Raw genomic sequence first — 15,079 nt, forward strand, 5'->3', positions numbered from 1 at the left:
AAATGGATCAATACATGTACACAAGACAGTCTCTATTTTTCTTATGACATTGGTTAACAGCGTTACAGAACATAAACATTGTTTAGCTTTTAAATGTCATCCATTTGCTTTCAACTTCAACTCATCATTCTCTACATCTCTCTCATAAACTATCACCCTTCATGATAGCCAGGTTAGGATTTTGGGGGCTCTAACATACTCTATACCTGCAAAGGGGTTAATCTGGTCCCTAACCAAACTCCTCTCATAGTGAGATGAGGGACCAGTCCTGTTGAAGTGAGATTTCAGTCTTTTAAGAGTGAAATTGAAAGTGTAAAAAGTACACTTTCACTCAAAAAAGGGTGAAAGCTCACTCTTGAAAAAAAAGAAATCTCACTCCATCAGGACTGGTCCCTCATACGCTCCTATACATTCATCCCACATCCTGCATTTTTGTATACATGTAGAGATTGTACAAAAGGAACACTGTTTATGTAACATGAAAGACACAAGGTCAATGTTTGATGTCAATGTGTCCTGAAAATAATTCTAACTTTTCTACATGTAAATTCTATAATTAATCATTATCATTGTTAGCATGTTTTTTGTCTTCCTTAAATGCAATTAACACTTGAATGGAGAGCCTGGGACTCTGTACAGCGGTACCTACTATCTCGGTTGCAGAACTCCCACATATTCACACTTGTGTAAGAAACTAACCAATATGACCTGAAAGAAATCCAACTCTAAATTCCAACAATCTCATCAGGAGCCGAGTTTACTCACGTCCAACAAACCCATCCTGTCTACTTATCCCCTACCTCATCAGTTACCATGGCAACAGGTCGTTTCCATGAGGAAACCATACAAAAATCTGCATAGATCTTATTTCATTAAGCAGCTAACTGGATACTGCAGACACTGCACCAGGTGAATTTCCCCCCTCCATTTTGAAGCAATGCATGGTTTATAGGGATGACGAGTAATGAATTATGAGAGTAAATTGAGTAAATGGTTTGGAACAATATGGGGTAGGTCGGATGGTAATCTCTTCATAGTGCACTGGGATGAGAGTAGCATGCACTGAAGCTCATCAGCATACATCACTAATGACTGACTGAGATTTAAGAGAATCACTGAATGAAGGGTTTGAAAAATGTAAACACATTAAAAAAGTCACATTGGAATATCCAGGGACCCATTGATCGAAAATACAATGACACTATTAGAAATGAAAAAAAGTGTAGCAAGAAGGCTTGAATATTCCTTCCTTAACAAGATTTTTTTTTATGATTCAGAAAATTAATCCACTCAAAAGTCTTTGATAGGTTTGAAGGTTCCATTGAAATAGATGAGCTGTCAAGAGTTTTGTTATTCTAACTTGAAAAGTCATTCAAACAATAACATCATAACATTTGTCAAGAGTTATGAAATATAATTAACAAAACACAGAGAGAGAGAGATTAAGAAAACAAGACAGAGAGGTAAACTCTTTAAACAAATCATTGCAGATGCATATTGAATTTTGAAAAATAAAAAGGTATTCAAAATAATGTTCCATTTTACTCTTTCACAATTTTCAAATGAAGTTGTAATATTGATGTACATGTAATTATTGAGACATAATTCATGATAAATATGTCATATGCAGAAATGAATTGAAGGCAACATACATGTATACATTATCATAATTATTGCACAACGTGAAATACTTTGTGAAAAGGACGATTTTGAGCAAACATAAATAACAATCACTTTCATCTACATAAGTACAGTTTCATGTACATATCTCCACATTTCATAATTGCATTTCTCCTTGTCTATTGCTATCTGTCCCTAAACTGACATGTTGTACCTACAGTCCCTCCATTCATCTATATTTTAGTATCAGCTAATTTTTCTATCAATCTACATGTCTATTTCTGTCTCTCTCTCTAGATGCATATATATATTTATCTGCATATGTATTAAAACACCTTCAAGTCAGTAGACATCTAAGCAAAATAATAGTCACTATAATATGGATGTAGATGGATGGATTATAGGGAACACAAATATGTCTCTGAAATAATAAGGGCAACATCCTCAGGAGTATCATGATTCCTAATGACACAGTATTATGTGAGACTGTCTGCCTTTTTATGACTTCAATAATGGAGACATAAAATGTCCAGACAGAAGAAAAGCAAACGGTTTTCGAATTTTCACTCATGATTGCCGAGCTTGTTGAGGCTATTCAGATCCATATATATCTATCTCCCTGTATATATTCTTTGAATCCAGATTGCTAGAAATACTTTTAAGCCTACTGAATATACATTGATTCGTAAACTGGTCAACTGCTGAATATACAGTATTGTAATATGTACAATTCACTTCAATGAAATCTAATGAAGATGTTAAAGTACTGACTGTAATTTAATACTTGAAGGATGACAAAAACAGAATCATGGCACCTATATATATTTAAGACACAAACACATCATAAAATCCATGATGTGAAAATTATAATTTTTTTCAGTCTTATCTTCAATGTAGTATTTCCATGCATGAACTCAAGAACCTCAACCTCAAAATGGTATTGATGAATACGTTTAATACATGTGACAATGGTGAGATGGACATGTAATGTTACAATACTTGAGTGCTAAAAGGAACAAAGACTAATCGTTGTGGATGAGTGCTTGCTCAGTGCTCTATTAATGTACCACTTTTCTAACATAAATCAATCTGATCACATGAAATCAAGAATAGAAATCTTTATAAAACAAATTAATTTAAATATGAAACATGCATGGACAGGAAAATGGTAAATAAAGCATCAATGTACATCAAATCATGTGTTCAGATTGAATAACTAATATTGTCAACTTTCTAATGCAATCACAAACTGATAATTATCATGTGATATGCTACAGATGTCAAGAACAGCTCATTTGTATGGGTTTTATTTTAATAATCAATGGCAATTATGACCTACATGGAAAGAGCCACTGGCAATACAGAAGCAAGTGGCGATAGCTGTACATGTACATGACAAGGTGGTTAGATTCAATAAAAGATTGTTCAACCAAGCATGTAAGCACCTACCAGAGCATGGCTTGTCCATAAACGTTACTGTCATTCTCTCTATTGCTTCCAACACAAGACTATGTCCACTTAAAACATCTCATTTTTCAAATATCCATCTGCTGGAACAGAATCCTCTCCTCACACACTTCCACAAGATAACACTTGTTAATGTCAGCCTTAAAAAATCTATAACTCTCTCACTGGAGCAATTTGGAGTGCGAGGCTAGCTAGTGGCTATACAGACACGGCCATCCCACACACTCACCGGTTCTGACGACATTCGCGATGCAAGCCACACTTTAATTAATCTGCCATATATGCGCTCGTTCGGTGACGAGTATGAGCAGCGCAGAGACCTTTAAGATCATGGGTTTGACTTGACAATGTGTGTATGCATTGCAGTGAACAGAGGGGTGGGGGAGGAGGGGGAGTGCGTAATGCACAGAGAGGGAGAAGAGAAGGATTATAGAGGTAGAGAGAAAAAAAAAGACAGATGGATGGAGAGGCATGGGAACACAGAGTGGGAGATGAGATGAAAGACACACAGAGGAAAAAAAAGAAATAGGAATAAGATCATCAAGGAAGACAGAAAGAGGGGTAGAAATAAAGGAGAGGGAGAAGGAAAAACAGATACAAAAAAATATTGATTTAAACAGAGAGAGAGAAACAGAGGATAAGGATGCCAAATAATGAAGGTACACAGTGTTAGAACTACAGAGAGTGCAGAGAAAAGATGGAGAAACTACAAAAGGGAAAGATAACTTCTTCGAGAAAAGAACAATGGGGGAGAAGGCAGCACTAAAGGGAGAGGGGCACACACGGTGCAAGGTGGGGTGGGAGGTGTTTGTGTGCTTTTAAAACCAGTATGGTATGAAGTACTCGTATTGTGATCAAATCAATTTGTGCACATGTCGATGCATTGTAAACCAAATTACCACTTGCCATTCAACTATTCCATCAGTGAATACACCATGCATGAATCTGCATCAATTAAATAGTTCAATTACCTTTGTACTACTAAGCTGTCTTCTGGAGTGATGGTGCATCAGATAGCATTCAACACGGAAATATATTTCATCACATGTGCGTTAAAGACTTGTTCAGATATAGTGTATCAAAGCTCAGCAAGATTTTTGTGTCAAAGGGATATAAGATATTGCAGAGGCAATATCAAAAAAAAAGTTGGGTGTTTCTTGTCTATATATTTGCTGGGTAAATCTATCAATTCATAAATTATCAAATTCAGCTCAATAATTGGGAAACCTTAAATTTTAAAAACTAATGGCCAAAATGTTGACTATTAATATTATGTTTCAATCAGTAACATATTGCAAAACTGTTTTGTATGTTCAAAACAGTACAATGTCATATTTTAACATTTTTTGTGCAGGTTCTAATGATTTCCATCCTGTTGCATGACAACAAAAATCAGCAGACTAATTAATTTTTTCTACTAAGTTATAAAGAAATCAAGTTATCAAAGTAAACAAACTCATGATATGTGTAATAAGGAACTCACTATGGCATCAAATAACATGAATCATGACATCAAAGATAAGCCTGTAAAACTATTTTTTTTTTACTTTCATTCAATGAGAACTGTGCAATTCATCTCACTCTGTATGAAAAATTGTACATGTAATTGGCTTGTACATTATGTGAACAAGACTCCAATCTTAATACTCAAAAAGACAAATATCAAGGTGTCTACTTTAAATTTGAGCATTATTTGATTACATGTACATGCAATTTCAAAATGAACAAGCAAATATTTTCATAAAGCATGAGTAATAACTGCAAATCTGTGTCTTGGCAAATATTATCATCTGAATTATATGTCCACCTTTATAGCATAAAGCCCATATAGGACTGTTAACACAAAGAGCAACATGCTCATTTCTATTTTCATTCAAGATCAAATTTTATTGGTGTCCATACAAAAAAAATCACAAATTGTCACCTCCCACTGAAGCCCATTTTTTGTCCTAACCCTAAAAAAGGTGTTTTATGTGGGACCACTGGAGTAATAAACAATAGCCCAATAATGTATCAAATCTCTTTTAAGTGTTCTTTGCCTGTGGATGCATTATAGCATCATAAATGCAAACGATCCCTCCACTGATGCATCTAAAAGCTGAGCTCTCCCAGTTAATGATTATTTTTGGCAGCCAGCAGTCTTCAAATATTTGCAGAGAGTGTTTATAGAGTTCTACATGTAGCTGCATACGCAATAGCCTATCGCCATTATAGTGGGAACATGCATACATCATCCACATTTATTTAAAAAATTTCATGTGATAAAAAAAATTGTTGGGATTTTATAGTTTTTATTAAGCATTCAATGAAATAATAATCCTACTAAAAAGCTTTAACCAGTAACCACACTATGACATCAAACTCTTTCTAAAGAGTTTAAAGCTTAAGTTAATCTTTCATCTCTGAATAATTTCTAAAATATTCAATTAATCAAAGTACATGTAAACCCCACCAAATAATCGTTAATCAGTTGATCACGTTTTATCTAAAAATCACTACATAATAAACAAATGGTACATAGCTAGTACAGATATTAGAATTTAGCTGGTTGAATGATGTTCATTTACAGATGTAATATATTTTTTATACCTGGTCATCTCTGATGGATTAGGATATGTCAATGAGTTTGGAAATTTACGTCAAAAGACTAAAAATACAAATTATGGGGCTTTTTTCATACAGCTCGTCAAACATAGAGTGGAAACATTGCATTACTTTTCAGTACAAGCAAATGGTAAAGGATTGTGAGGTGAGACACTTCAATCAATTTCAATTTAAAAATTGTTAGTCTTCATTATATGGATTTCAAGAAGTTAATTTCACAATGTTTAATTATTTAAAAATTCAATTTGATAATGATCTATTTAGAAATTGATTCCTCGAATAATTTTATTGCCAAGTCAATAACATAATCATTGTGTTAATTATATGTAATAACAAAATCACTCTTTTCTTTAATCAATAAAAATATTGATGTGTGATTTTTTAAGATCATTCATACAATTCATTACAAAATCCATTTTTTTTCATCAAATTCAATTTTAAGAATGCAAAATATTACTCAGGGAAAATTGTCATAAATCTTTTTAATACAAGGCCAAAATTGTTTTTCATATTTAAATTCAGATCTAAATGAGCTTACAAAATTGTGAGCATTTTTAATGTAGATAGATTTACACAATAAGGCCATAATATGTTCTATAGTGCGTATCAAAAACAGTTTACACTTTGAAAAAGCCATGGGAATTAACAAATATACAACACGTGGGTAATTTTTCACATATAGGTATGGGTTTGGGTCTCATCTATCCAATGAAAGTAAAAATTTTGACAGAATGTTACCCTTGAGTGAGCACTGTCCATTTTTGTAAAGCTCGCAGAAATCTGTTTGCGCAGAAATGCTTGTTTTCATGCTGTGTCAAGGGGAAAGGGCGAAATCAAACTTACCCTGCGAAGCATTTCTCATAAATTTCCCTAGCACTTTTAGCCAATTGACATAAAACGGATACATTCAAGCATTTTGTAACAATTTTGCCACCCAAATTTGAAATTTCATCACTTAGTAAGCACAACCTTTACCCTTTTTGTGCCAGCTGGATCTGAGGACATAACTGAATCTGAACAAAAGTTTATATCAGACATCTCCAGCATTTTTCACTAAGTTTTTATCATTTAAAGTTGGTTTACATTTCATTTTTCATTTAATACTTGTTTCTCCACACTTTTCCCAAGCTTGGCAATGATTAACAAAATGAAAATCAAGCCTAAGCCATTTCATGTAAATCACAGCTCAGCATAAAGCAAATATCGTCACGATGGACTCGGTGTGTGGGGGAGTGGGGTGGGGCGCAATGCACTCTTCGAAGTGTTTGGGCAAGGAAACAAGTTTAAAAAGGTAAAAGATATCTTCAAATCAATTTTACTAACTGATTTCCACGTGTTCTTCATGATTAAGGTCTACTTTTATTCGCATAACTATTTCAAAATTCTGAGCAAATCATTTTTCACCAACTTTTCAAAAGTAAGTGGTGCTCACTCAAGCGGAAATACTTTTCGACAGTTATATCGTCATTTGCTTAAATGGATCTGTACCAATGCTAAAATGTGGAAAAATCGTCAGGATATTACAAATATATAATTTTACAAGATTTTTCTAAGTGTAAACTTTTTTTGATACGCACTGTAGAACTCTAATCTTGCCCATACTGGCAATGAATGCTATCTAATAAAACACATATTCATTTCTAATTTTGGCAACCAAATTAATTTATATTATACCCTGCAATCACATTCTCAGTGGTAATAAAAAATATAAAAATATAACCCATATCAAGGGAAAATATGTCCAAATAATGTTTTATTACAGTCGCCCAACCAGTCAATATCTGTATAATAGGACAGAAAGGGTATATTAAAATATATTTCATTCAAAACCCAGGACTTGTCATAGGTAATGTATGCAAATCGGATTTTGATAAAAGACAAATAGAGAGTTCATCGTTATCTAAAAGAAAGAAATATCAATATGCAATCTGGCCTGTGCATGCTCCTTTTTAAAAAAGACTTGAAGGATAAGCATGAATACAGATGAATTCATGTATTTCATCACATCACTACCTTTTGCAAATTTATACTATTATGTTATTATTACTATTACTAGTACTATTATTATGTTATCAAAGCTTCAGATGACATTATTGAAAGATGGTGGTCCCCAAATCTGCGCCCTGAACGATTTAAGTTAAGATTCAAATTGAATTTTGTTTTATTTCATAGAAATATTTAAGTTGATAATGATCCTTATAAGTAAGTGTGCCAAATATCTCATAAAAATTTGAAAGAAATATATGATTTTCTTTGAAAAATCCTCGGGCAGTAATTTTCAGATTGAACAAAAAAAATTATGCCCCATTTCTGCACACTCATTCACTTTGCATGTGATTTGGCGATTTTTATGAGAAAGGCTGTATTTTGAGGATGTTACATGAAATGCCCAAAATTAATTATTTTTCCAAGATATTGAGTCAGATTTTTAATGATCTGTCTATGTATTGCAAAAAGTTTGTGTGCATTGTGTATCTTCTTTTACTAGAATTGCGCAGATATGCGTATGCGCAGACAAAGGGGACTGCAGACTTGGGAGAACTTGCCATATATTTTAAAATTTTACCCATATTTCAAATAAAATCATTTATTCATGTATGTGGATTCTGTAGATTGTATCATACAGGAAAAAAATAATAAAGAAACTACATTTCAAATCAGACAAGACGAACTACATGTAACTATTGCATGTGCTGTATTCATCCAAATTGAAAAACCTGCTTTATAAAAAGGGCAAACAGTGTACAAGGAGATGAAAATGCAACAAGCCAATAATGCCCTTTATTCCTCTAAAATGTTATTTGAGATTAAAAACAAATACTATGCACAAAGTGAGACAAAAGACTTGGAAAACGAAAATAGGATGGTCATATAAAACATTGCAAACATAATGGCATCTACCTAAGAAGGGCACAGGGTGAAAAAACCTGTCACAAGGAGAAAAATTCTCTTCAATGGGGAAGGAATAAATTTTCAAAAGGGCTTTTCATGAACTTCTTTCACTCTCCACAGAAAATCACATACACCAAGCACATCAGCAACAGTCAAATTTCAAATTCAAACTTTAAATTAAATTTGGACTCTAAATGATACAGCAATATGGAGACGAAGTTCTTAATCTTATCTCAAGTAAACTAATTAATTTAGGTATCATAACAGGAATCACCAAACGGTTTTGAAGCATGGGCAATTTCAATGTGACATTACCGATCTACAACTGCTATTTCTTTCAAAGATTGTAGGCTTAGTGGTGACTAGATGCTGAACGAGATTCTTAGCAAAAGCTGTTAAGTTGCCACTTTTGTTAGGAATATTGCACAAATATATAATAAGAATAGTTGTGCTTCTGTTCTTAAGTATCTAATCCAGGTATCGATAAATACGATCATTACCATCATCAGGAATTATGAATTATTATTATTCTTAAAATCAAGACACCCAGGCCTGTTTTCTTGAGTCTAATTTAAACTTATGGGAAATTGAAATCATGAGATTTGTCTTTGCACTGCATGCTTATATTCATTATACTCTTTAATGGTGAATAAAGCTATTTCAATTATCCTTCCCAGTCAGTTATGAATAATTTGAGCAACAAATGTGATGACAAATGGAACTTCAATTACCAGAGACTGGTGTCGTAGTTAAACCACAACTTCACACACTTAATACAAGCACTCCACAAAACGAAAAATAATACTTACAATCTCGGAAGTCCTCTTCCTCAAAGTCAGCTGCATCATCATCTTCGCTGGTTACCGAACTTTCAACCTCCTCCTCCTAACAAAACAAGTCGAGAAACAAGCAAATGTAATTCTGTCATAGCCTTTGTAGGCAATTAAGCAGCGAAGGATTCGGTACAGTACAACCAGGAAAATATATTACTTGAATTTTTTCCTTACAACTCTTTACCCAGATCAAAATTGTATTGAACCTAATAGCAATTTACAAAAACTCTTTCACAGCATTTTTGTATTCTTTTTGCCAAATCCCCTATTTACTAGTGCAGAAAAATATTGTAACTTTAAAATCTTCCTGATGAAACAATTAATATTATGATTATCAACCATCAGTCACATTGATTGGACTTTAAAAGCTCACCAAGTTTATTTAGTATTCAGACATATTCAAACAAATTGCCCATTCAATCTACCCATGTTTTGGAAAAAGCCCATAAAGTTTATTTAGTATTCAGACAAATTGAAACAAATCGCCCATTCAATCTACCCATGTTTTGAAAAATAACATAATGAAATTGCAAAAAAATGTCAAGTCTGTAAAAACACACTTAAGACATTATTGCAATTTCATTTAAAGTTAATGTGGTGATGATCCTGTCTGTGCAACCATCAGCAATCTTCACCCTGCATTATATCTGAACAGATTGGTATGCAGGTTATTCATCCTCTAATTTCCCATTGAATTTATCAACAAAATATTGCTGAATCAAGGTCAGACATGTTGGAGTAAGCCTTTAGTGGGGTCTGTTGCAGAAAGAGTTGCGTTTAAACGCAAGTAAAAAAATCAATCACAAGTCCAAAATGTGTGCTGTTGATTGGTTGAAAATCAAGTTGCGCATGATTTTTAGAGTTGCGCATGATTTTTAGAGTTGCGTTTGATTGCAACTCTTTCTGCAACGGGCCCCAGGTCAACAGAAATCTTGAGACTTGTCAATATTTCCAATTTTGACTCAGAGATGATAATGAGAGAAAGTGTGATTTTTTTACCTCATCTGATGAAGAAGCACTTGAAGCAAGATACTCCTGAGCATCGAAGAATTCTACAATAGATTCTGAACGAGATAATCTATCATCTGATAGCTGTGGTGTCAGTGGAGTGTGCTGTAGATTCAAGTAAAATCAATCACACATAGAATTATTGATGTTCAAGTACCAAATATTGAGGCTTTTGAAAAATGATCAAATGGTCCTCAAAATGCAACATTCTTATTAAAAAAAATCCTACTCATTTCGCGTAAAAATCGTTCCATAAATGCATTCAAGTTCTGAATTTCTATCAGCGAAATATGAAGGAAAATGTACAATATAAAGACACATTTGTATGTAACATGTATTGTTACAACTGAAATAAAAAAATAAAAATAATGGAAATATACATATTCATAAAATCATTGTAATTTCAGAAACGGCTACATAAAACATCCCACAGGATGAAATGAAAAAAAAAACACTTTCAGTGATCAACATTATCTCTTCTTTCTCTGTTTCATTGCAATAATTTGATGGACTGTATAACTTATCATACTTTTACTATCCTGATCTGTATTTCCATATTTCTATTACAAGCTTCATTTATTGTCAACGTGGAAACTCATGAATTGCCCCCTCATAATACACATAACCTGAACTTTTCTCAATGCTAAAAATCAATAAAATGAACATTAACTGAAAAGCTTTGAATTACCTGTAGTGGAAGTGTCATGTCTAGATCCGGTTTAGCTGCTATAGGTGTGAAAGTGACGGAAGCCTCTTCAAAAATTCTGGAAAGACGTTCACGCATATCGTCATTCTGCACTTTCAGCTGTGTGATAAAACAAAGACTAAATGATAAGGAGGATACAAAAATTGTTTTCTGATCTTTTCCAAAAATAACCAAGAAGACTTAAGTAAAATATGAATGTACATTCTATTGCTTTTCCATACATTATAATTTTAGACCACATACTTATATTCCCCTTTCTTTCAATAAGCACTATTAGAGTTTGAAATTTTGAACATTGTTCTATTTTTGTGCATATGCTAATCAATATCATACAATCCTAAAGTAATATACACATGGTAAATCCATTTTAACTTAATTACTATGATGGGTAGTGTGTACAAATCATTCTGCTTGATAAAATCAACTTGACTGAGCTTCAAAGATTCACTTTACATGTTAATGCCCACTTTTATCAGTGGCACCTCAACAGGCTCTTACTTTAATGAAATCATCTTTAAAAAAAATTGGTTCACACATTTGAAACATTTTTTAAACAAAATAGGTCTCATTTCTTGTTGAATGACTATCTTGACAAAAATTAGATATGAAAACCAGAAAAATCTTAGGAGGTTAATCTTTCAAGTTTAATGGAGTTAAGATCACCTTGTGCATAGAGTCTTGCATCATAGCAATCTGTCTGGATTGTCCTAATGCAGATCCCAGCGTAGAACCTAACATGTGGGACTGTGCATCAACTATCTGCCTGCACTTATCTGATTGAACTGTCAGCCAATGGAGGGCGCTCTTCAGGTTTCTGTGAACTGGAAGAAAGAGTGAAAGACAACATCTAGCATGTTACTTTGTACATCTCACCATATAATTTTTAGTAGTTACTTTTAATAGGTGACCGTGCCATGGGCCTTTCTTACACAACAATTGTAATTCATTGTGCATAAATCAAAAAATCTGATAATAAACATTTGTCTAATTTTGAACTAAAGGTTGAGACAATGTTGCATATTCATGCTACAGAGTGTACTTGTCCCATCCTCCAAAGTATTCTCTTTCACCCCATAAAAGATCAAACACTGGTGGCAGCATTACTACAGGTAATGAGTGCTATATGGAGATACACCTCCACACTGCAATAGTCATGACCCAAGTACATGTATGATATTGATAGACAATTTAAAATCCAATAAATCAACATCCAATCTGAATTCAAACATGAACCCAATTCACCTTTATATACACTGCAGTATATAAAACATTTTTGAGTATAATTACCTTGACTGGCAGTTTCTAAGAAGTCATCCCGGTTCTTCTGATCAACCTCTTTTGTTGAGACGGTAGATGAGTACGATCTGATGCTTACTGTATCATCCTCGACTACTAATCCAGTGCCAGGTATTACTGATGATGGGTGACTGTTTGGCCTCTGAAAAAGAACAGATTGGTAGATTTAAATGGGGGACTGTTTCTTCCCATCACCCCTTCCTACATGTAGCAAGAATGTTGTGTCATCTCCCTTTTTATCAAAGGTGTATCTAACTTTTGTAGTAGAATACTCTGCATCATATTCTTACCTTACTATGGCATTAAATACCTAATCCATTTAACAAAGTCATCACCATCACCACTACCATCATCATCATCATTACCGCCACCATCATCATCATCACCACCATCACCACCATCATCATCATCATCACCACCACCATCACCACTACCATCATGATCATCATCATCATCAACTTTATCATCATCATCATCATCATCATCATTACCACCTTCATCACCCCCACTAAACCACCACCAACACCATAATTGCCATCTTCATTGTTATCATCATCACTATCATTACTACCATTTCCAAAATTACTTTTAGAAAAGATATATTCCTTACCGATTTCATATCATGTACTTGTGGGTCACTGGGAACCTTTCTCCTCATCTTCTTGAGTGATTTACGTGCTTTAGATTTCTTGTGTCCTGATACTGGATCATCAACCTGAAAGTGGACAACCAAGTGCATACCTAGTTACCAAGAATGCATATGGAATTTCCATTCGTTTTAATGCAGGATAAAAGAGCATTGTTGATTAAATGCCTTGCTCATGGGCATAGGTGCAGCAGCCGGGGATCGAATCCCGGACGTTCCATCTATAGTCAGGCACCGTAGACTACTCGGCCAGGGCACCTCCACATGAAAATCAAAATGTTCTCAGTACTAACATAATGATTATGTGTTCCTTTGAATAATTTATTTTCTCAGATGTGATATCTAAGTTGAAAGACCACCAGTCTTATCATCTGGGCTGGGATATAATTGTGTTTTTGACAGAAGGATTTTCATTTGAAGCGAAGACCTGGAGTGTGTTTCATGAAGAAAATATTTTCACTAATTTTCTTTGACCCCATCAGATGTGAGGATTTTAATTGCTTATAATAGTTGTCAGTAAAAACACTGGATATTTGTCTCATGAAATACCCCCAGAATAAACTTACCTCATAGTTGCCGTCTGCATAGGGAGGTAGCTCTATGTTCAAGAGTTCTTGTAAGATGTTAGATAGACTAACTATACTCTCCTCTGCATCACTTAGCTCTGTCATAAATGAAATAGTAACACATGAATACGCAAATCTGTTCGTTGAGTAAACATATCTATGAAATGTGTAAATTGTATTCATGAAGCACATATTTCTATCAGACAAGGTGCTTTAATATCACTGTCTATACTAAACATGGGCTTCTGATTTTGCTTACTATGTATTCAAGAGATAACTCTTATATAATTAAATACTTCGGGACTGATCGGCACATTTGAATTTTTTTACAGATAAATGGTGCGATATAAATGCGGTTCATCATCATCAGTGGATTAGTCTCCGGACTTTGAAACAGAGGGCCATGGGTTCAAATCCCAGCCATGGCATAGTTTCCTTCAGCAAGGAATTCATCCACAGTGTGCTGCACTCGACCCAGGTGAGGTAAATGGGTACCGGCAGGAAGTAATCCCTCAAAAAGCTGTGTGCACCAGAATAGGTAACCTAGCTTAGTCGGGATAATAATAATAACAGGACCCGCTTTTCAGGACTTCACTCACTTTCAAGAAAAGAATACTTCTAATTTCCTCTTTTCATCCTTTCTCGTCTTTCCATTTCAATCTTTCTGCCTGTATTTCCTTCCCTTCTTCATATTACACATGGTGAACCCTAAACCTTCTCCACGCTATAACTGTTCAGACTAACAGACTATAACAGGAAAAGTGATTTTTACTAGGTCTCTGCCGAACTTCAGGCGAGACAAAAACACTCTGGTTTAACTTAGACCATGGTTCAACTCTGTGCTAAAATTATGGAAAGCTTAAAATGTGAAAAGTTTGTTTACATTATTTCTTATTATGTTCTCTTTGCTCTTTCCCAATTTCTAATGGTGAAGAAACAATTTAATAACAATATCCTTAGAGTTATGAATAATTTCTGTGTCAATTGATCTTGCATTGTCAGGATATTTGTTTCATAGTTAATCTACAATTTTAAACCATAGTTTAAATTAAACCGAAGTACAGAGTACAGGCCTATAACTTCAGTGACAGTCCTCTTTGATGTGACACAGTATTGGTTTATACAGTACGCAAGCTATTGGCCATACCTTTATAACATTTATCAAGATCGATACCATCACTCTTGTAGCCAAAGGATGTGCCCATGAGTGAGGTACCGAGTCTGGCCTTGGAGTACTGTTTACGAAGACTCTGTCTACGTCTCTCGAGAGTTATTGCTTTGAGTGTGAGTTCACTGGTAGGTGTGGATGATGGTGGAGCCTCAGGGCTCAGTGGTTTGGCAAGGGTTGGTGAGTGCAAGGTTTGTTGTTTCTTGTAGAGTTGATGGTGTTGAAGGTGCTTCCTCCAGTCGCAGAACTCGTCAAAGGAGCTTGCCTGAATGC

General features: G+C 34.3%; 1 protein-coding gene across 6 annotated transcripts in view; it reads right to left on the reverse strand.

Moving 5' to 3' along the window:
* Positions 1-15,079, reverse strand: part of LOC121425429 (oxysterol-binding protein-related protein 6-like) — a 69,957-nt gene that overhangs the window by 15,587 nt on the left and 39,291 nt on the right. For all 6 annotated transcript variants that reach the window (XM_041621480.1, XM_041621501.1, XM_041621493.1 and 3 more), the window contains exons 6-13: positions 14,786-15,071; positions 13,639-13,736; positions 13,037-13,141; positions 12,418-12,568; positions 11,794-11,951; positions 11,113-11,229; positions 10,416-10,529; positions 9,393-9,468 (exon numbers count right to left, since the gene is read on the reverse strand). In XM_041621480.1, the coding sequence (XP_041477414.1) occupies positions 9,393-9,468; positions 10,416-10,529; positions 11,113-11,229; positions 11,794-11,951; positions 12,418-12,568; positions 13,037-13,141; positions 13,639-13,736; positions 14,786-15,071 (1,105 nt within the window). The remainder of the gene's footprint in view (positions 1-9,392; positions 9,469-10,415; positions 10,530-11,112; positions 11,230-11,793; positions 11,952-12,417; positions 12,569-13,036; positions 13,142-13,638; positions 13,737-14,785; positions 15,072-15,079) is intronic.

Source organism: Lytechinus variegatus, chromosome 1, assembly GCF_018143015.1.
Source record: "Lytechinus variegatus isolate NC3 chromosome 1, Lvar_3.0, whole genome shotgun sequence".
Lineage (NCBI taxonomy): Eukaryota > Metazoa > Echinodermata > Echinoidea > Temnopleuroida > Toxopneustidae > Lytechinus > Lytechinus variegatus.